Genomic DNA, 23,574 nt, shown 5'->3' with positions numbered 1-23,574 from the left:
TCGCACCAACTGTTGCCATGGAGTCCAAAACTACTCCTACAACAAACCAGACCGAAATCAATGGTAGTGGTGGTGGTAGAGGATCGGACCTCAACCGATTCACTCATAAGTTTATAATCCATACCCAAACCAAATTAATCAAACACCAAAAAATACTCAAAACATAAAAATTTTCAAATCTATTCATCCAATTTCAATTCACTTTAGCAAAACTAGAAATAGAAAAAGTCATCAACCATAAAAAATCAACAAATCCATTCATCCAATTTGAAATTTATTTCAGCAAAAATCAAAAGTAGAAGTAGCCATCAACTGGATCTTCTGTAAATCAATCTCAGCCTTCATAAAAAATAGAAGCAGATTTAAAAAAAATAGAACAGTATCATTTTAGTAGTAACTAAATCAATTTCTGAAAAGAAGAAAAATAAAATAAAATGTTTTAAAAAAAAGAAATACATTTTTCTTCGCCGGCCGACTGTAATATCGTCAATGGCAGAACCTCCATCCACAGTGCCACCTCCCTTTCTTCTCTGATTTCTCTTTACCGAACCCGCTTTCTGCATGCAAAAGTACCACGACTCCTCTCTCTTCTCAGGTGTGCAACGACAGTGTTCTCCTCGGCTGCAACAGACGCGCCACGACAGCATTCTCCTCAGGTTGGGTCACAGGTGTGCGATGAAGGTGTTGTAGTCACCTTAATAGTGAGAGTGAGAAGCAGTGAGAGGGGAAGAGATTGGCGGTAATGGAGTAGGTGGGTGGTGGCCGACAATGAGGAGGTAGGAGGAGAGTTTTTGTGACTCTGTGAGGGTTTTTGAGGGATAAGTGAGGAGAGAGGAAGAAGAGAAAAGAGGGAGTCACGGTAGAATGGGGTTAAGGTGGGGTAGTTTAGGAATTTTATTAAAAAATCAACAAAAAATTAGGATTTGGATACTTTTGTCATACAGAACCCATCTTTCATGGGTACATCGTTAATTTCCTTAGTTTATGGGTACTTTTGTCAGCGTTCGTAAACTTCATGGATACTTTTGGTAGTTTTTCCTAAATAGTAAGTCATCCAAATCCAAAAAATTCCTAATTCATCCAAGTCCAAAAACAATAGTAAGTCATAGGAGGTTATTTCGTTAGGAGAGATGTCTAGAAATTCAAAAGAGTAAGTAGTCAAATTGATCCTTGAAAAATCACTAATTAAAATCATCCTAAAAAATTTTAAAATTAATTATGTTAATCATTTCGTCCATTCCGTCACTAACGACGTTAAATTTTACTGACGTGTCACGTTAGTTTTTTTTGTCAGGATTCAGACTCACAAACAGGCCCAAACCATAAGAAAACTAGAGTCTAATCCAACAACCCGACCCGAACGTAACATACTCTCCTTCTCTGCTCGTCTCAGCCTCCATGCCGTTTCCAACAGCTGTTGCCTCTTCGTTGATGTTGTTCTTCCCGCTGTCACCTACATTTGCGCCTTTGCATCGGCTCCTATCAGTATCTATCTCCATATCCCAACCCGCCTAAACCCAAAGCCATACACCAACCCACGCACCTTGTTTACTTGCAAGAGAAGAGCATCTCAGCAATACGGTTCCTTCTCAGCCTGAACTCCTTGGAACAATCAGAAGCCACCACCATGATCGCATGGTCAATTATCTCAAATATGTCAAAAGAAGATGAACAAGACCTGAAATAACTCCTCCAGTGATCCAATGACTTCATGATGCTCATTCCCAATCAAACCATTTGGGAGACTTTAATCCAAATCCCAACAATAGGAATAGCTAAAAAATAGAATCACCCACCGATCAAAATTTAATTTTGACTAAACACCCAATTTGGTTCTTATCCATTTTCACAAAGGATAAAGCGATCCCTGTCAAAAAAATGGACACTTCGATCCTCAATCTTTTTATTTTGGGACAATACGATCCCTCTGTTAAAAAATCTGTTAAATAATAACAAAAGTTAATTTTGTGGGAAGTTTTATTTGTATTTTGTGGAGGTTTTAAACCTCCATAAACTATTAAAAAGTTTGTTTTTGAAAAATTTCTTCAACAATGGTAGTTAAGTGAAGAAAAATCATTGATGAAAATGATGCCGCAAAAAAAAGTAATTGTAGTATAAATACCTTTTAAAGAAAAAAATAACATCGAATAAGAAATGAAAGAAGAGAATTTTAATATTGATAATATTGGTATTGGTGATGATGACGATAGAGGAGATAATGATGATGATAAAGCAATAAAAATAATGGAGGTAGGAGTGATAATAATGAGGATGAAGAAGGTAGTGGACTAGTAGTAGTAATTGGTTATATTGTTGAAAAGAATTTTGCGGAGGTTTAAAACCCCCACAAAATACAAATAAAACTCCCACAAAACTATTTTTTGTTATTTTTTAACAGAGGGATCGTATTATCCCAAAATAAAAAGGTTGAGGGTCGAAGTGTCCCCCTTTTTTTTTACTGTGAAAATGAACAAGGACCGGATTGAGTGTTTACTCTTTAATTTTTTCTCATGGAGTAGGTAGATAGCACCAATGTCGACAATAATATACAGTTCTTTTCAATGTTTTCTAAAAACCACAAGAAAGCTTTCTGTTGTTCTTGTTGTTGCTGTTCTTGATCCTTGAGTACAGAGGAAGAGTACAGAGAAAGACTGACACAAGCAGAAAAGATTGGTACAAGTTGTAGCAGAGAAAGAGACCATGTTCCACCAGAAGCCAGTGACGGTGACTGAGGACGAGGACGGAGAGGAGTTGGACGGTGCAGCGACCGCGATCTCTGCAACATTAGGTGAAGGGTGTTCAGCGAAGTAACAGCTACCTATTTACGCCAGAGAGGAACTGCGGGCAAGGACCTGCGGCGTCGTGGTAGAGGAACGTACATGGACTGACGGCGACGTGGAATACCTTGCAGGACGGTGGCATGGTGGAGCTTCAAGTAGAAGACGAAGAAGTTGCTGAATGTGGGAAGAAGGAAATCCTATTCCTTGCTGGGTTTGAGTCTGGTTTGATGCGGGTAGGATCCGGGTTTGAGTTCGGGTTGTCAAGCTAACGTGTCACGTCAGTAAAATTTAACGTTGTTAGTGACAAAATAGACTGAGAGACTAGCGTGATTAATTTTAAATCTTTCGAAGACGATTTTGATTAATTTAATCTTTCGTGGACCAATTTGACTATTTACCCGAATTCAAAACGTTGTTGGTGCATGAGGCATGAGATTATTTTCAGTCATTCCTCTCTCTTTTTTCTCATTTTTTGTCTTGAGTTATCACTCTTCTCATTTTTCGACTATATACCTTAGCCCAATGGAGATGTATCAGCTGGCCCGATAGGTTAACTTTTTCTCAATTTTTTCTTCACCTGACCCTTATCCAAAAAAAAAAATTTTTTCGGCCTCCCAAAAAATTAAAGGGTGGATTAGTTTGTGAAAATATTTTTTATTTTTATTTTTTGTTTTTATTTTTTGAAAATAATTTTTATTTTTAACTTTTAACATTTTCTAAAATGCGATTGGTTTTGTGAAAAGAAAATTTATTTCTAAACGTTGAAAATAATAAAATTATGTTTGGTTAGTATATTTTCAAAATGTAATTTTAATATTTATAATTTAAAATTATATTTTTATTTAATTATAATTTTAGTTATTTAAGTTCTTTTTAAGTTAACATTAATTTTTATACAGTATCAAAGATAAAATAAATTACTATCTTAAAAAAGTTAATTGCATTATAGTAAAAATATATTATTTAACAAAAATAATAATAATAAATCTAGATGACATTATTTTTTATTATATGGATAAAGTAAATTCACCACTAAAACTAAAAATAAAAATAAAAAAATCTATCACTATTCAACACTTTAAGAAAGTAATAACTAATTCATATATGATAATTGTTCTACATTTAATTTGTAATTGTCTTTTTTATTTGGACCATTTCAACAACTTCAGGAGTATCGTCATCAATTTTATTTGTGTAGTTCATCTACAATCATAGTGATTAAAGGTTAGGTTCAATTCTAATTTTTTAGTCACAAAAATTCTAATTATTCAGATATAAAAAGATTATATGTCATGTATTTCATTAAGTTCAAATAATTAGCAGTTTAAAAAGAATTTACTTTTAAACTAGTATTCAAGTGAGATAACTTTTTCAAGAATCACAAGAATGCATGTAGAACAAGGGTTGTTCTTTCATATACCCAAATTCATAAGATGAAGAACGAAAATAATCCTTAAAACTGAATCAATATATAAATTAAAATAGAATAGCAATAGTCTTAATCCATAGAAATAAATAGAGCTCATAACCTTAACCAATGAGGTTTAGAGACTCATGACTCAGAGAGAAAACTAGGGTTCAAAAAATTGTGAAAGTGCGTAAGAGAGAAGATTTCTCGAAGGGCTGAATCTTTTTTCTTTTATATCTAACCTAATTTGATTTGAAATTAAAATAAAATAATAAATTTTAAAGCTAAAAGATTTTGTTTGTAATTAAAAATAATTAAAATAAAATAAAATAGAACAATTAAAATCTAAATCCAACTAAAGATGCTCTTTTAGTGAAAGTAGATCCGCATTGCTGGCGTTAAACGCCAAATTCAGCGTTTAGCGCCCTAGGGGACAGAGACGCTTCTTCCAATTCTGGCTTGCTGGCACTAAACACCAGACTTGGCGTTTAGTGACCTAGTGGGCAGAGAGCTCCCTTGTGTTTCTGAGTTGCTGGCGCTAAACATCCAGGTCCGCGTTTAACGCTAGCTTGGCAACTTCTAAACTCTTTTCTTTTCTTGTACACGAACTCTGTCAAACCGATTCGAACTTCACCTGAAATAATTAAAATACTAAAGCAACTCAAAGTAGCACTCAAAGAAGTTTCAAACACTAAAATTTAATTAAAACTCAATAAATTTGTATCTAAAATAAATAGAAAATAGAGAGAAGATGCTCACGCATCATTCACCCCATCCAATTCTCACCCAGTGTCCCGTAAAAAATACAAGACAGGAAAATAGGCTAGTCGATGAGGTAAAAAAGCATCAAAGAAGTGACAAAAGAGAAAGAAGATTGGCATAGAAAAAAAAATGCAAAAATTACGGTGATTTCACCACAAGGAAAATAACCTATCCTCTTCAAGGAGAATATCATGGCTCTGATACCATGTTAGAAACAAGAGACTAAACTGGAGAAAGGATGGTATATTATTGAGTGTATTCAAGTTATCTATTCAAGTTGTATAGAATGATACAATATAAAAGGGTATTTATAGATACTAAGAGAATCGTAATAATAAAGACGTAATCTCCTATAATAAATATTCAGATATATTAAATAATACTAATTGATCCTAATTATAACAATTTATGTTCCCAATTTATATACTGCTCTTTAAACCAGGTACTTACAGTATGACATGAATATTGAAAGCTTACTGTAACAACTCTATGACACAAATTGTGGCACACAATTATCAAAAATATTGCAACTCCCTCCTCTAAACTCACCTTTTTTCCATCACATAAATCTGTAAATTCTCTCAAGGTTTTGCAAAAGTTTAAGAGCACTTCTTTTTTCATTAAAAAATTTTCATAACATCTAGTTGGATGGCTAACTAAAAATTCAACTGTATACATTCTTTCTATCAAAGCAAAAGTTCTACAAGGTACTTTGTCAATTTTTTTTCAATTCATAGTTAACCATTATTCTAAACATAATAATGTCTCCTATTTCTCGTTGAAATTCATTTGCATCTTATTTACTCTCAATACTTGAGTTATGATATGGTTCGCACAGAGACATAATTTTCTGCTCATATACATAATCCATTTATTTAAATTTACTCCAATAATCATTGAATAAAAGCATGCAAACAAAATTTGTTTGAATTAATAAAAGAATCAAACATAAATAGGAAAATTATAGAATAGCAGTAAACAAAAATAAAGTACTAACTCAATCAAAGAAAATATCGAGTCTAAAAACATAGAAAACTATTAACTAATTCAACTTAATTATTTAAAGTACTACTCAACATCATGAAGCCATTCTATCCTTCCAGCAGCAGGGATTGTCATAAAAATACATCTTCATTCTACAGTAACAAATTTAGCCACCGCTCTATTGTATATAATTTTTGAAACATCTTAAAATTCAAGGTTCACAAAGGATCAAAAGATCGAACTCTTACTTTTCGGATCTAGCGCTCTAATATCATGTCATGATACAATTTATCCCAAAAGCTTCAGCTAATGAAAAAAGATAATACTAATGGTTATATATCTAATACTCCATAAACTTCCATTGTACACATACCTGCAACCTCTTACTTGAGTATAGGGAGCTTATGCCATTTGAGCTATAACTCATTAGCAAAAATTTGGAAAGATAGGAGACTTGAACCCGCAACTTCTTAATTGAATATAGGGAGTCTATGCCATTTGAGCAATTACTCATTGGTAGTTGATAATTTTTTTCATAAAAAAAAAGTTATTTTTATTTAATTAAATAATAAAAAATATATGCATATATAAAATAGAATATAATAAAATAAATTCATTAAGAGTACGTAAAAATATATTACAAGTTAAGAACATATAAATATAATATTAAAATTTTTTATTTAAACATTTTTTAACAACAAATAAATTATTCAAAAAATAATAAATAAATTGTTAAAATAAGAAAAAGTTAAAAACAAAAAAACTAACTTTTTACCGGTATTTTTTTAAGTTTTTTTTTTTATTTTTTTAATTTTTAGTTCACTTGTACTCTATTATTTAATTATTGATTAAACAAATTATTTCATAAATTATTTTTTTATTTTGTTAAAGGAGAGATGGTAATGACATTTGAAAACGTGTAAAGAATCTTTTAAAATAAATATATTTAAAATTAATATTTTTAAATATAAAAATAAATTATATTAATATTAAAAAATAAATATAAAATACAAATACAAAATAAATAAAACATATAAAATAGAAGTACAGATAAATTTGACTTTAAGAATAAGAGTACAAAAGAGAATATTATATTGAATAAAAACACAAATGAGTATTTATAATTTTATATTAAAATTTTTATGCCTTGTGTTTATTATCGTTGAATTCACTCATTTTTCGAATATTCTTTTTTTTATCCTCTGGGGCTTTAAATAAGAACCAATAAAAAATACAGCAGCAAAAAAAAAATAAAAAATATATTAAAAATAAATTATTATATTTCTATGAAATTGAAAAAATACTGTTTATACCCTAGTCCAACGCTAGGGCCCAGGATCCAAGTAAGAAGGCCCAACCCAAAGGGTTGAGCCTCACCCTGTACCAAATCAACCGCTACAAAGTCGGTTTGCACCACGACTTGCTCTAAGGAAGTCGGGAACGAGGATTAGCTGGCAGATAAGCACTCATTTGAATGGGTAATCGCCCCTAGAATCTCTCTAACCACTTCCTCGAGCCATATCTTAACTTTACTAAGATAAAGGGACGGTTAACACCCTAGAAAAGTGGCACTACTCTAATGGTGGTTATTGGTTCACCACTATAAAAACACTGACACTCCTCAGGTATCTCTAAGACCCAATACACTCTAAACCTGCTCACGCCCCTTGCTAACTTAGGCATCGGAGTGTCTTTGTAGGTACCACCCCCCATTCCTCCACGCACGCACAAGTCGGAGGGCACCGAGTTGCGGATCCACCGGGAATCCTCCTCATTCATACGTTTGGGCCAACCAGCACCGTCCAGCCCATTAATCTCCGGTTACCCATCGTAACATTGGCGCCGTTGCCGGGGACCCGAGAGATCAACCAGTGATGGCGGACAGATCCCCTGAGGAGGGTCATGTGGAAACAGATTCTGAACAAGAGAATCTGGATACAGGAAATAATGACGCGGACCTAACCCTCCATCAGGAAACCAATGATCAACACAAAGAAGGAACCTCCGGAGTCAAAACCCCGAAGGTGAATTCCTCTGAAGGCCGTGAGTCAGAGAAAGACGGATAGTCCCACGCAACTGAGCTTATGGGATTAGTCCATGTCCACCAAAGTCGTTTGGAACAACTAGAACAGGAACGGGAGCGACAAAGGGAGATAGAAAAACACCTAAGAGAGGAGATGGATCGACAAAAAGAGTTAGAGGAAAAACTCTTAAAGTTAGAATCCTCCCTCAAAGGTCGGAACTCCCGTGACGGTAGGGAAGATTCGCCCCTAGGGGGGAAGATCCTTTTAGTGAGGACATAATGAGGGCAAAAGTCCCGAGAAACTTTAGAAGCCCCGATATGGACCTCTACGACGGAACCACTGATCCAAAGCATCATCTGAGCAACTTTAAAAGTCGGATGTATCTGGCTGACGCTTCTGATGCTACGCGATGCAAAGCTTTTCCGACAACCTTGTCAAAAGCAGCGATGAAGTGGTTCGACAGCCTCCCCCCGAGGTCGGTTACCAGTTTTGAAGACCTCTCAAGAAAATTCTTGATGAGGTTCTCTATCCAGAAAGACAAAGTTAAACATGCACCAAGCCTCCTGGGAATAAAACAGGAGGTCGGAGAATCCTTACGAGCCTATATGGAAAGGTTCAACAAAGCATGTTTAGAGATTCAAGACCTGCCCACCGAGGCAGTCATAATGGGGTTAGTCAATGGGCTCAGAGAAGGTCCCTTCTCACAGTCCATATCCAAAAGACATCCCATCTCTCTAAGTGATGTACAGGAAAGAGCTGAAAAGTACATCAACATGGAGGAAAATGCTAAGTTAAGAGACCTGAGTTGGCGACCTGGGCACCCTCCCTCAACAAAAGAGAGAGAGAGGGAAACCAAAAAGAAGGAAGAACTCGGTCTCGATAGACCAAGGAAATATCACTCTTATACTCCTCTAAAGGTCTCCATAGTGGATGTATACAGAGAGATTTGTAATACTGAAAGGCTGCCACCCCCTAGACCCATTAAAAATAAAAAAGGGGGGAGCCGCAGCGACTACTGCGAGTACCATAAAATATATGGTCACTCCACAAACGACTGCTATGACCTTAAAAATGTGATAGAAAAGCTGGTTAGGGAAGGTCGGCTCGACAGATATCTCATAGAAAGGTCGGACAGTCATGGGAAGAGAAAGCGAGATGATATGGATAGAAGAGACCCACCACCGCAGACTCCGGAGAGACATATTCACATGATCTCAGGAGGGTTCGCGGGAGGGGGACTCACCAAATCCTCTCGCAAAAGACATCTCAAGAGAGTCTACCAGGTCGGAGGAGATTCATCCGACCTCCCTACCATTTCATTCACAAAAGAAGATGGGCAAGGAATAATCCCTGGACACGATGATCCAGTGGTAATAACTATGATCCTAGCAAATGCTCATCTCCACAGAACCCTAGTAGACCAAGGAAGCTCAGCGGACATCCTTTTTAAGCCCACTTTCGACAAACTAGGGTTGGATGAGAAAGAATTAAGAGCCTACCCCGACACCTTATATGGACTAGGTGACACGCCAATAAAGCCACTAGAATTTTTGCCCCTCCACACCACTTTTGGAAAAGGGGAAAAATCAAAAACTCTGAGCATAGACTTCATAGTCATCGATGTAGGGTCAGCATATAATGCTTTAATTGGCAGAGCTACCCTTAATCGACTCGGAGCGGTGGTATCCACTCCTCACCTTTGTATGAAATTCTCGACTTCAGCGGGGATAGCAACGATAAGGGGAGATCAGAAATTGGCAAGGAAATGCTACAATGAAAGCCTAAACCTGAGAGGAAAAAGCCGAGAAGTTCACACAGTAGAGCTCGGAGGCGCAAGGGCTAGAGAGGAGCTGCATCCACAATCGGGAGGAAAAACCGAGGAGATACAGGTCGGCGAAGAGGAGGGAAAAAATACTCACATAGGGGCCAACCTAGGGGAAACCCTAAAACAAGGGTTGATTAAGCTCCTAAGAGATAACTCCGATCTCTTCGCCTGGAAAGCCTCCGACATGCCTGGGATAGACCCCGAGCTCATGTCCCATAAGCTCTCGGTTTACCCGGGTCCCGACCTGTACAACAAAGAAGACGCAAGCTCGGCCCCGAGCGAGCTCTAATAGTAGAGGAGCAAGTACAAGCGCTCCTAGAAGTTGGCTTCATTAGAGAAGTCAAGTACCCAACATGGCTAGCCAATGTAGTGCTAGTCAAAAAACAAAATGGCAAATGGAGAATGTGTGTCGACTACACCGACTTAAACAAGGCATGTCCCAAGGACCCTTATCCACTGCCAAGTATTGACACCCTAGTGGACTCCAGCTCGGGGTATCAATACTTGTCGTTCATGGACGCTTACTCGGGGTATAACCAAATCCCGATGTATGAACCAGACCAGGAGAAAACATCATTCATCATGCCCAGAGCTAATTTTTGCTACGTGGTCATGCCATTCGGATTGAAAAATGCAGGGGCCACATACCAGAGGCTGATGAATAAGGTGTTTGCCTCTCACCTTGGAAGCTTAATGGAAGTGTACGTCGACGACATGCTGGTAAAGACCAAGAAAGAAGTCAATCTCTTGGCAGACCTCTCACAAGTCTTCAACACCATAAGGCTACACGGGATGAGACTAAATCCCTCAAAGTGTGCCTTCGCAGTAGAGGCAGGAAAATTCATAGGGTTTATGCTAACACAAAGAGGGATTGAAGCTAATCCCGACAAGTGTAGAGCTATCCTGGAGATGAAAAGCCCGACTTGTTTAAGAGAGGTCTAGCAGCTGAATGGCCGACTTGCAGCCCTTTCCAGATTTTTGGCAGGATCGGCACTAAAATCCCTCCCACTGTTCTCCTTATTGAGAAAGGGATGTCAGTTTGAATGGACTCCTGAATGCGAGGAGGCGTTCCAGGAGTTCAAAAGATTCTTAAGCCAACCTCCTATTTTGACCCGACCAATAGCTGGGGAAGACCTCGTCCTATACTTATCTGTAGCAGACAAGGCCGTCTCGTCGGCCCTGATAAGAGAAGACGAGGTCGGACAGCACCCAGTATATTTCATCAGTAAAGTCCTACAAGGCCCTGAGCTAAGGTACCACAAACTAGAGAAGTTTGCCTACTCCTTAGTAGTAGCCTCACGAAGACTACGGCCTTACTTTCAAGCTCACACAATAAGAATCCGCACGAACCAACCCATGAAGCAAATCCTCCAAAAGACGGATGTTGCAGGGAGAATGGTTCAATGGGCAATAGAGCTCTCCGAATTCGACTTGAAGTATGAAACTCGGACGGCGATCAAAGCCCATTGCCTCACCGACTTCATTGCGAAATACGCGGGAGACCAAGAGGAAAAACCAACTACATGGGAACTTTATGTAGATGGATCCTCAAACAAAACAGGAAGCGGTGCAGGCATAATATTGGTGGATGAAAGAGGGACCCAAATAGAGGTTTCCCTCAAATTTGAATTCTCAGCTTCAAATAATCAGGCAGAGTATGAAGGCTTGATTGCTGGATTGAAGCTGGCGGAAGAAGTCGGTGCTACAAAAGTGATGATATACAGCGATTCGCAAGTAGTAACCTCCCAGATAAGTGGAGAGTATCAGGCAAAGGACCCAAATATGAAAAGGTACTTGGAAAAAACTCTGGAACATCTTGGGCGCTTTGCAGAAACCGAGGTCAAACACATAACTCGGGATCTAAACAGCAGAGCAGACGCCCTATCCAAGTTGGCAAGTACCAAGCCAGGAGGGAATAACAGAAGCCTGATCCAAGAAACTCTCCAGAAACCCTCCGTAGTAAAAGAAAAAGACAAACAAGAGGAGGTCCTTGAGGTAGTCGGATTAAACCTCGGTTGGATGAGCCCCTTGGTCGAATACATAAAATTCGACATCCTCCCCAAGGAGGAGAAAGAGGCTAAGAAGATTCGAAGGGAAGCGCATCATTACACTTTGGTGAGAAATATCCTCTACAGAAGGGGGATATCAACACCATTGTTAAAGTGTGTACCGACTTCAAAAACCACCGAAGTGTTGGAAGAAGTCCACAGTGGGATCTGCAGAAATCATCTCGGAGCAAAGTCACTAGCCAGGAAAGTAATCCCAGCTGGATTCTACTGGCCGACCTTGCAGAAAGATGCCACGAAATTTGTGAAAAAGTGCCAACCATGCCAGATGCATGCAAATTTCCATGTGGCTCCCCCGGAGGAGCTAATCAGTATCACTTCTCCATGGCCTTTTGCAAAATGGGGAATGGATTTGTTAGGTCCTTTTCCCCAAGCGCCAGGACAAGTCAGATACCTGATTGTGGGAATAGATTATTTCACAAAGTGGATAGAAGCAGAACCATTGGCCACCATCACCGCACAAAGGAGTCGGAGGTTCCTCTACAAAAATATCATCACAAGGTATGGGATACCTTATTCCATCACTACAGATAATGGAACTCAGTTCACCGACTCTACCTTTAGAAGCCTAGTAGCCAGTATAAAAATCAAACACCAGTTCACCTCGGTGGAGCACCCGCAAGCCAATGGGCAAGCCGAGGTGGCCAACAAAGTCATACTGGCAGGGCTAAAGAAAAGATTACAAGATGCAAAAGGAGCCTGGGCCGAAGAGCTCCCACAAGTGCTATGGGCTTACAGAACAACCCCCCAATCCGCCACTGGAGAAACACCCTTCCGACTAGTCTATGGCGTAGAAGCCATGATCCCAATAGAAGTCAACGAACAAAGCCCAAGAGTGATTCTCCATGACGAGATCAGAAACATACAGGGGCATAAAGAGGAGCTCGACTTGCTCCCAGAGGTCCGAGAAGAAGCCCAGATAAGAGAAGCAGCGTTGAAACAAAGGATGACTACAAGATACAACAAGAAAGTCATTCGAAGAGCATTCACCCCAAGTGACTTAGTCTTGATCAGAAACGACATTGGAGTCAACAAATCAGGAGAAGGAAAGCTCGCTGCAAACTGGAAAGGACCATACAAAATCAATGAGGTCTTAGGAAAAGGCTATTATAAGGTGACCGACTTGGACGGCACCGAGTTACCAAGGTCGTGGCATGCTTGTAATATGAAAAGGTACTACAGCTAAAAGCGAACTCTACTCCCTGATGTACTCTTTTCCCAACTTCACGATTTTTTCCCCAAAACCAAAGGGTTTTTTCTGGAGAAGGGTTTTTAACGAGGCATCATAGTAGAGACTAAGGGAAACAGATTGTCAAAAACCCTTAGTAGCAATAAGGTACCTCCCCAATTAATAAAAGATCTTTTTCATATATATCTCTTGCAAATTCCTTTTTTGTTTTTTCTTTCGACGAAACGCGCCGACTTAAGCTCGACAAAAAGTGAAAATCCCATGAACCGACCTAGATGGTCGTCAGGATAAAACGACGAGGTACAAGTCGGTGTAAAGAGGTTATAGAAGTTGATCATGATAAACTCGGAAACATCCCGACTCATAAGTCGGAATGGGAAACCAAGTAAAACAAAAATGAATCACGAAAGTAGCCTAAGTCATAAAAACTCAATGAAACGAAATTGAGTACTATGAATAACCAAAAAGAGATAGGAAAAAATCTAAGAAAAGATTAAAAGGTTGTCCTAAAGATCCTTAAAATAAAAAGGTTCAGAAAGGCAGACAAAGCCAAAGAAAAGGTTTTTCCAGAAAAGATCAAAGGGAAGTTCGAAATCAGAGAAACATGCACGCATAAGGTAACTTAAACCCTTATCCAAAAAAGGGTATTTATTTTTTAACTTAAACCCTTATTAAAAAAGGGTATTAAAAAGTGTTTTGTTTACGGCCTTAAAAGGCCAAAAAATTGTTCACGCACTACCAAAATTAAATAAAGAGTTTAAAAAGAGGGGACCCACAGGCCGGGCCCCCATATAGCCAACAAAATTATTTTTTAGGAAGGAGAGTAGACGGATCACCATCACCAGAGCCAGGAGGAACACCACCAGGACCGGGAAGAGAGGCATCCATAGGAGATGAAGAGGAAGTCGGAGGAACTGTGGAGGAACTCGGGGCGTCCTTAGGGCGAGGAGGAGACTCTATAATCCTTTGCCCCCGAGTCTTCAAATCTGACTCGGAAATAATCTCGGGGACAGGGGGATCCACAATGGCACCATCGATGACAACCTTATCAGGATCTAAAGGAGAGAGGTCCAAGTCAGGAGCAATGACTCCGACCTGCTCCTTAAAGATCCTCCAAGCCTCCTCAGCGCCATCAGCAATAGAGTCCTCCAACTCGGTGTATGCCTTCCGAGAATTCAGTAGATCATTTTTCACAGACACAAGATCATTAAACAAACTTTGATAGCTATCCTGTGCTGTCTTCCTCAAACTGACCTCCATGTTGCATTGGGCTTGCAACTTCCTCTCCCTCTCCCGGAGGTTATCTCTCTCCTCCCTCAGCTTGGCGACTTCCTCCTTCAACTTTCCCTCATGCTCCTGATATATGAGAAGCCTTCCTTCCAGCTCTTTGACCCTCGAGGTCATCCCTAACGAGCTGAGAGGAGCCTTCTCAAAAATATCTAAGAGTTTGCCACAAACCCCCGCTGCCTTGAGGCTCTCCTCAACCAGAGTGGTAAGGTGGCGCCGAACAGAAGCATCATCCATGCTTATACGAGCATGGGGATAGATGTTCTTTCGGACGAATGCAAGAGCATCCGCCTTCACCTCACCAGAAGAGCCAGACTCTAAGGTCTTGCGCTTCTTATTCTCTGGCTCAGGAGAAGGTCGAGCAGAGGGGGGCGGCTGAGAGAAAGTTGAAGAAGAAATCACAATGGGCTGAGAGGGAGTCCCAACGTTCCGAGGAGGAGGAGGAGGAGAGATAACCGCCCTGGCACCACTAGTCCTGGCGCGAGACCTTGCTTTAGCCTCCTGGACCCTTTGGTAAGACTCCTGAGCGTTTGCCTTTGCCATCTCTGAAAGGACAATAACAGATAGATCAGACAAGTCGGAAAAGTCAGTCAGACAAGTCGAAAATCTAACAAACAAATAAAAGCTACCTAGCTGTGCCTGGACAAAGGTCAGAGACCCCTGGAGAAACTTTTTTGTGTCCAAGTATGGGGTCCTCCCCTACACTTCTCGGAGGAACCCCACAATGGCTGCTTCTACCTCATCCAGGTCATCCAGACCATATTTCTCGCAGGGGGAGGCCTCCAGCCAGTATAAAGGAAATCGGGGAGAAGAATTATCATCCAGAAAAAAGGGATGGTGACCCTCTACGGCTTGAACTTTGAAAAAATAATTTTTAAAGTCATGGAAGGATTCGTCAAAAAGGGTAAAAACTCTCCGACCCTGTATGGCTCGGAAAGACACCCATTGTTGCTTATTGTTTAGCCCACTGAAGGGTTTGGTCATATGGAAGAGATAGAAAAAAATCTTCAAAGAAGTCGGGAACTCCAAAGCCTGGCTAATAAATTGATAAATTTTCAAAAAACCCCAAGAGTTGGGGTGAAGCTGGGTAGGGGCAACTCGGCAGTGATGCAAAACAGATATCTCAAAGTTTGAAAAAGGAAGAAAAACACCCAAACGGGTGATCATGCACTCATACATAAAGAAAAAATGAGGGGCCGCCTCATTGACCCTCCCAAAGCAAACCCGGTCTTCAGGACCCGGGACTACCAATTCATACTTCGGCTCGTCATCCTCAGAAGTACAAATTCTGTGGTAAGTGCGAAGGTTGGTGATAAACTCAGTATTGACCGAGGGTTCCGCCCCTAGGACCGTGACATCAACCCATTGAGAAAGGATATCTACGGAAGCCATTTCTTTTTCTTAAAAAGGTAGCAAAAAACCTACAAGGGAAAAGAAAAGGAACATAAAAAACACGGTCTCTAAAGGAGGAAGTACGGAACTGAAGTCTACAAACCAACCTATCTACAAAATGAAGGCATGCAAATAGAAAAGCATGTTACAAAAAGAACTAACCTTTATCCGAAAATGAGGGTTGAAGGAAACGAAAAGCCTTCGAAGATACAAGAACACAGCACGAACGAATGAAGGGGAAAATTTGAAAAATCGCAGAAACGAAACAATGAAAGAGAGGGAAAGTATTTATAAGTACGTTAGGGGCACGATGGTAAAAGCGGAGCAGTCATTAATGAGAGTGCACCGTTACCAAGGCCATCAATCCCTACGCACATCCCTAACGGACGCGACGCTTGATTAGACGTAACTGTCAGAACCAAAAGGTCACGAAAAGTCACGTCGGTTTTAAACCATCACGTCGGTCCTCCAATAAGTCGACCACAATCCCGAGTAGAATACTCGAACCCAAATCTTAAAGAGAAATTGGGCTCGAGTAGGGGCACTGTTCATACCCTGGCCCAACGCTAGGGCCCAGGATCCAAGAAAGAAGGCCCAACCCAAAGGGTTGAGCCTCACCCTGCACCAAATCAACCGCTACAAAGTCGGTTTGCACCACGACTTGGTCTAAGGAAGTCGGGAACGAGGATTAGCTGGCAGATAAGCACTCATTTGAATGGGTAACCGCCCCTAGAATCTCTCTAACCACTTCCTCGAGCCATATCTTAACTTCCCTAAGATAAAGGGACGGTTAACACCCTAGAAAAGCGGCACTACTCCAACGGTGGTTATTGGTTCACCACTATAAATATACTGACACTCCTCAGGTATCTCTAAGACCCAATACACTCTAAACCTGCTCACGCCCTTGCTAACTTAGGCATCGGAGTGTCTTTGCAGGTACCATCCCCCATTTCTCCACGCACGCACAAGTCGGAGGGCACCGAGTTGCGGATCCACCGGGAATCCTCCTCATTCATACGTTTGGGCCAACCAGCACCGTCCAGCCCATTAATCTCCAGTTACCCATCGTAACATATACCATTACAAATATTTCAGACAAACACCAAAAATAAAATTTAAAAGAATGTGAGAGTTTGAAATTAAAAAAAAAAACAAAAATTGTCAAATATAACAAAAAAAATTACAACTCAAATTTCACGCTATTTAACATTGTAATTTAATTTACAAAAATAAAATAGTAAGAATTTTCAAGCAGCCAATGGTTTTAAAGAGCTGAGACAATAAAAAATACCAAAATGCTTCCTTTTATAACTCAAATTTGAAATTTGATATTATATTAAAAAATTCAATTTAAAAAATATACTAAAAATTGTTAACTAAACAACAAAAGCATTTTATCTTTGAATGAACAGGACATTCTAAAAAAGTAAATGGAAGAGAGCTACGATTTCCGCAAGAGTAGAAAGAGAGTTGACGGTTCTTAATTTGTTTTTTTCACGATACTTGATTGATTGAGGATTTAACCCTAATGGATGGGATATAAAAGGAGTCCAAAATCCTCAACTCAAAATATCATATTTTAGATTAGAAATATTTTTATCGTTTTGAAAAAAATATCGTTTTCAATGTTGTACTCCTTTTTAAAAATATTTTTACTAAAAATAATATTAAATTACTCAACCAAAAATATTTTTATATTTTATTTTTATTTTCATTAAAAATAAAAATAAAAATGACCAATCCAATCCGTCTCTAATATATTTAATTAACTAATTATTAGAACTTATAGCTAATAATTAATAAATTATAGTAATTTTTAACTTGGATCAAAACTTCAGATAAAAATAAAAAATAAAATAAAAATTCGCATAAATTTGAGTTAATATTTAAAAACTATCAAATTATTTGAGGCATTTAAATATATTATTAATTAATAATGGTCAATTATACATCAAAGGTTCCTTGCACCACACCTCAATTTCTGACAATGACATTGCTCCACAGTGCACAATTAGAACATCCACATCATGAATATGATATGTACGATGTAGGTATAAAGTGATAACATAAAAAGTGTAAAGTTTATTAATGAAATGAAAACATAATACAGAAGAACCATAGAAACTGAAGCAACCAAATCCAGCTTCTTCATTATTGTTGATAGCAATATAGGATTAAACACCGTTGCAACAAAGCAATGGTGGGGAATAGATATCCATAATTCACGTTGAAATCCAAAGCATCAAATCACGCACTAATTTGCTGAGACATCTTGGCATGTCTAAGGCAGAATGCTTTTAACCTGCTAAGGCCTTCTTCAATTGCAGAACGCTCCAAACCGAAACTAACCCGAAGCCAGTTCTTCAGTCCAACAATAACACCTATAATTATTATTTTTCAACACACAGATTCTCAGAGATACTTCATTATTTTCTTCCTCTCGTGTTTTTTTCTGGTCTAAACAATCACTTACCCGGAAGAATAAGTAGTGATTCCTCTTTGGCCAGCTTGACACAGAAGTCCACATCATCAGCAATGCCCTCAATTTGTGACAAGTTTATCTGCACCTGCTCCATATAGTAATCCCTTGTTCACGTTAAATTCTTATGAAAACGTTGTTTTAGTAACTCTTAACATATTTTATAAGTAGTTGGTCGAATTAGTCCATGAAAGATCACTCATTTCTCAAATTGGTCTTTTAAATATTTTTTAATTAAATTCTGTCTTTTAAAAATTTTAAAGTCATGTTTGTCCTTTCGTCATTTCTGACAATAATAGTATCAAAATTTACTAATATGATACATTAACTGATACCACAATATGCCAATGAGTTATAACTCAAATGGCATAATCTCTCCATACTCATTTAAGAGGTTACGGGTTCGAGTCCAGAAAATAACAAATAAACTAAGGTAATTAACTTAAAATTTTGAAAAAACAAATCTTTCGTGAACGAATTTGACCATTTACTCTATATTTTATTATGTACCATTACAGCCATGGCTCCATCGGGTTTATGAGGACATATCAAGGAAGGGATCTCCTTAAATCTTTCATAGAGTGCGTTTGCAGCCTCCCTCGTTATATCAAGATTTTTTGAATAAAATTCATCGTTTATTCTCTCAAGTATTTCAGGAATTGCTGCCTGTGAGCATACATTACTAGTGATCACTTCTTTTGATATAAAAAAGACCGCTAAAGAAAAATAAATAAAAGCTAGTTTCCATTTGTTACCTGCATGAAAGTTGGAGGGTCACTAGTAATCTCCATATAGCTCTCGATATTTGCCGCAATCTGATAAAAAGAAGAAAAAAAAGTCATTTAATATTAAATGCTATAATAATCCCAGATAAACGAGATTAAGAGTTTTTAGAGTGGTGATTAGAAGAAGAAAGAGATAAAGATTAAGATGAAAAGCATAAAATGAAACTAACCCCCGTTTTTTGGAAAATTCCATGGGGATCACAAGTGGCTATCCAACCAAATCTCCAACCAGGAAGAATCCATCTTTTAGATATAGAGCCAAGTGTAATCACGGGAGCTATTGACGAAAATACTCCCATAGGCACAAATGGATTGCTCCCAAAAGCTATGTGGGCATAAACTTCATCAGATATTACAAAGATCCCCAGTTTCCTTGCAGTCTCTGCAACCTACAATAATCACATGTTGGTTCTTAGCAAAGGCCATATATCTAGAAGCTAAATGAATAGTCCATATATCATATGTACCCTCTTTAAATGTTGGTAGGTGAAGACATTCCCACAAGGATTGCTAGGACTAATGAGAACCATGGCCACAGTTTTGTCATCTGCTAGAGCTTCAAGGGAATCAATGTCTACCTCCCAAGAACTGTTAGGCAAGAGATCAAAGTGGCGGACTTCAAGGCCGCACAAAGCGGCACGAGTTTCATATTGAGGATAGCCTGGTCTTGGAAGGAGAATGTTAGCCCCTGGAGTTGCAAACACTGGTAAGATTATATCTATGGCTTGTGTGGCACCATCTGTAACATATATATCTTCTGCTGATAGCTTGTTTGGAAGATCTCTGGACAGATATTCTGCAATTGCCCTGTTTCGAAAGTTCCCATCTCATACAACAGATTAGATTTAGACCACATATTATTCCATCTTATCAACACCAACGGCATGTGACTTTCCTCTATTACCAAATAGGCAAATACCAAACATTAATGAGCATATTTTGACGAGTAGTTATTTACATATAAAGATAATTGATATTCGTTAGACGATAATGTAGTCAAATCTATCAAATCATTTAATGGTACTTAATTATCAACTTTATATGAAGACAATTGCAGATAAGTTTTTATCACTCTCAATTACAGTTTAACATTATAATGATAGAGTCACGCACCAAAATGGAATCCATTGATGACTAAAAGTTCACAAACCAACCAGTTCCTACAATCTAGAAGGTGAGCACTATACACTTAATTAAACGAATCATCAACATCATCATAATGTACAATTTTTTAAATAGTAGCAATTCACGTGAAGATATTTTCTTCGTATGAAAATGAAGATTAATAATAATAATTGCCACTAAGTCAACATGTGACAATTAATGATCAAGAAATTAGAAACCTTCTAGCTTGAGGTAGGCCAAAGGTGGGAGGGTAACAGTTGAAGTTGCCAGAGTGCGCGGCGGTAGAGACAGCATGAGCAGCCACAGGATCTGCACTAAACAAAGGGTTATCCGTAGGGTCAACACGACAAAGACGAACCACCTCTTTCTCCTTACTGATGCTCTGCATGAGCACGTTGAACACGCCTCTCACTGAAACCGCCGAACTCTTCAGCCCTTGGTTCCCTTGGAACTTCCACTTCTCCATTACTCTGATAATATCTTATGTTATCCCTCTCAGCTTTTTCAGATACATACAGACACTAGGGAGAGGTAGTGTGCTACCTTGTGACTTGTGAGTGTGACTCGCTGCTCTCCTCCATTCACATGGTGGGGTATGTACTAAAATTAAAATAAATTTTAGTATTATGTTTGGTGTAAAGTGAGAGATAAAAATTGAATAAAAATAAAATTTTAATTTAATTTGTACAAAAAATAAATTTAAAATTAATTAATTAATATGAATATATTTTAAATATAAAATATTATTAAAACTTTTATCTTTATTTTTAAAAATATTAATTATTAATTATTTATTTTTTTTAAATATTAAAATATTAAAATTTTAAAAAATAAAATTTAAAATTTTAATATTAATTTTTAAATTAATAAATAAGATATTAAATTTCAATCTCAAACTCACAATTATATAAAAAGACTATATGATTTGTACTATCGTTGACTATTAGTCTTGTCTTAATAGGCGATATAGAAAGACTATATGATTTGGACATTTGATGCTACCTGCCCCGCACTGTGGCACTGTGGCACTGTGTTTGAAAAAAGAGGGCTGGAGCCCAATCATTCCTTCTATGTCTTTGTTTCTCATTCTCAACTCGGCCCGATTTGTAGCCTAGCAAGCTAGCAACTCATTACAATAACCCAAAACATGCCTTGTTCTAGCACAAAAAATTCAGGATCAAGATGATAGAATATATCTTCCAATAAATCTTATCAAAGAAAGAAGGGAATTCAGATAAAGCCATAAAGGCAATGAATGAAAGAGAAAAAAAATTAATTTTTCTAATATATTAATTTTTTAATAAAAAAGTTAAAAGTTTAATAGTTAATTTTATTTTTCTTATCAAATTATTTGTTTGTAATAACTTTTAAAAAGTACCATAGGGTTACAAAAATTGTATATTTTATTAAATAAAAAATTTAAAATATTAAGATTGTAGAAAAAAATTTTTAAAAAATAGAATTATTTTTTAACTAATTAATTTTAATTGACTAATGACTACACACCTAATTAATTTTTAACAGAATTCTTTATTTATGTTGAAGATCCCAATAATATCATCAAAACTTTGGGTTGCTTGTGCTTACAACTTATTCGCCAAGGCAGTTTATATTAATTAGTACTGAAGTAAAAGCACCCAGAAGAAATAGAAGCCAGTGAGCACTATATCTAAAATACTTCTTAATGTTTTGGAAAGTGTTCCTGTGTAATGAGTATGGGGAGAGGTATAATTCGTTGGGTTTAAGATTGAGTTTGTCTTTACGTAAAACAAAACAGATAAGGTATATATTAACTTCAAGAGGAATGATAGCAGACATTTACAAAAATATTTTGACGCTCAAATTAGTGAAAATACAAAATGATTATAAAGTAATTCAGAATGAATAGTAATTTATTTTTTTAGGATTTTTTCTTTTTATAAAATTATTTTGATAAAGGATAGTTATTTTGTGGACCTAATATTACGAAATTGTTGGAGATGTTAACTTGATTTTGTGATAACCGCTTCTGAATGTATATCTCATACCAAAAAGCCTGTTTAACACATATCTTTGATTTAATAAGTTTTATTTATATAATTCTAATTTATAGGTAGTGCAGGCTGAGTTATTAGTAACATATCATAACCTCATGCTTGACTTGTGATATTTTGCAATAAGACCGATCGGATAATTTTTCAACCTATAAATCGGCATTACAATAATAAGTAGTAACCCCAAACTCAACTTATTGTACTTGAAAAATAACAGTCATGTCAGATAGAGGAGTCAAAATAAAATAAAATAGAAGTGAGAGTTATTATGGATATATATTGATAATATGGTACACCCCCAAGTTTGACCTGTTCATTTTAGGTTAATGAACGTTTATAAAAGTCGAGTTATAACTCGGTAGGATATGAAAGAGATGTGGGTTTCTGTTATAATTTTGAAATATGAAGATTACCTCCCAAGATCAATTTGATAATCTTAAAAATAAAGTTAGTCAAACTTGTCATTGAAAAAAGTGATACTTATATCAGTGTTGGCTTTCTTTATTTGATTTCGACTTATAAATGTCGATTTGTTTGGAGTGATTTTAACTTATAGGTGTCGGCTTCTGTAGATTGATTCCGACTTATAGTCGCCGGTTTATTGGAAGTGACTCCCACTTATAGTTGCTGATTTGTTAGAAGTGATTCCGACTTATTAGTGCCGATTCGTTGGAAGTGATGTCAACTTATAGGTGTCGATTTGTTGAAAATGACTCATACTTATAATTGCCTATTTATTGGAGGTGATTCTGACTTATAGGTGTCAGTTTGTATGAATGGGTTTGTTTGAGTGTTCTGTTCGTATTGAATAATCGGTTGATTCCTTGCAAAATAAATTTTGAAAATGAGATTTGAAGTTTCAACTTTTGATATGTGTTAGAATAAATCGGTTGCAGATATCTTGGAATCACAATTGTTTGTATTTGACGTATAGATCAGTTAGATAGGGACTTGATTTAGTGTATTATTTGATGTGTGATAATAGATAAACTAAGTCAGCATGAGTTTTGTTTTATTGTGAGAGAGAGAAATACTAATAATTGTTCTTGCTGTTAAGGAATCTGTCTAAGGTATAGTTTGTCATGGAAGGGGGATGTTGTCCTGTCTTCTCCATGGATAGTTGTACACCGGACTCCAAAAAATATCAGACAGTGTCGGTACCTGCAAAAGGTACTCTGTAACGATCTAGTTTTTGGCAAAATAGAATTTTTCGAAAGTTCAGTGAAGCAAGTACCTCTATTGCATCATCATGAAGCACACACCTCTACTGAGATAAGCTCGACGACACATTCGCGAAGAACCTAGTTTTTGAGCCGCACCAGTTAGAAGTTTTAGATTCTAGTTTCCGTAATTAGTCTCAATTTGACGAGCCGGACTTGATACGTGAGAGAAGAAAAATAATAATATAATATTATTATTATATTAATATTAC

The 23,574-nt window shown here is 37.3% G+C and overlaps 1 protein-coding gene and 1 pseudogene across 2 annotated transcripts; both read right to left on the bottom strand.

The window, feature by feature from the left end:
• Window positions 1–13,975: 13,975 nt before the first annotated feature.
• Window positions 13,976–14,868, bottom strand: LOC148547239 (uncharacterized; annotated as a pseudogene).
• Window positions 14,869–17,779: 2,911 nt separating this feature from the next.
• On the bottom strand, window positions 17,780–20,682 carry LOC107613564 (putative aminotransferase TAT2). Of its 2 annotated transcripts, XM_016315631.3 has the most exons (7): window positions 20,328–20,682; window positions 19,452–19,791; window positions 19,155–19,373; window positions 18,955–19,014; window positions 18,710–18,865; window positions 18,194–18,287; window positions 17,780–18,101 (listed from the first exon to the last, which is right to left on the bottom strand). In XM_016315631.3, exons 1-7 carry the CDS (start codon window positions 20,573–20,575, stop codon window positions 17,968–17,970), a joined length of 1,251 nt encoding a protein of 416 aa, XP_016171117.1. In that variant the 5' UTR covers window positions 20,576–20,682; the 3' UTR covers window positions 17,780–17,967. The 2 variants fall into 2 exon arrangements, with proteins under 2 accessions (XP_016171117.1, XP_016171118.1); XM_016315632.3 differs by lacking the exon at window positions 18,710–18,865 and having other exon boundaries at window positions 20,328–20,680.
• Window positions 20,683–23,574: the final 2,892 nt, after the last annotated feature.

Source organism: Arachis ipaensis, chromosome B8 (genome assembly GCF_059453495.1).
Source record: "Arachis ipaensis isolate K30076 ecotype BB chromosome B8, ASM5945349v1, whole genome shotgun sequence".
Classification (NCBI taxonomy): domain Eukaryota; kingdom Viridiplantae; phylum Streptophyta; class Magnoliopsida; order Fabales; family Fabaceae; genus Arachis; species Arachis ipaensis.
Note: the sequence above shows the minus strand (reverse complement) of the source record. Positions and strands in the feature narration are given on the sequence as shown.

What these genes read in the sequence shown, in the direction of transcription:
- LOC107613564 (XM_016315631.3), bottom strand. Translation starts at nt 20,575, where the DNA reads ATGGAGAAGTGGAAGTTCCAAGGGAACCAAGGGCTGAAGAGTTCGGCG. An exon ending in GAATTTTCCAAAAAACGGGG is followed by an intron (nt 19,015 to 19,154) that starts GTTAGTTTCATT and finishes TCTTTTTATCAG; the next exon opens with ATTGCGGCAAATATCGAGAG. An exon ending in ACCCTCCAACTTTCATGCAG is followed by an intron (nt 18,866 to 18,954) that starts GTAACAAATGGA and finishes GTATGCTCACAG; the next exon opens with GCAGCAATTCCTGAAATACT.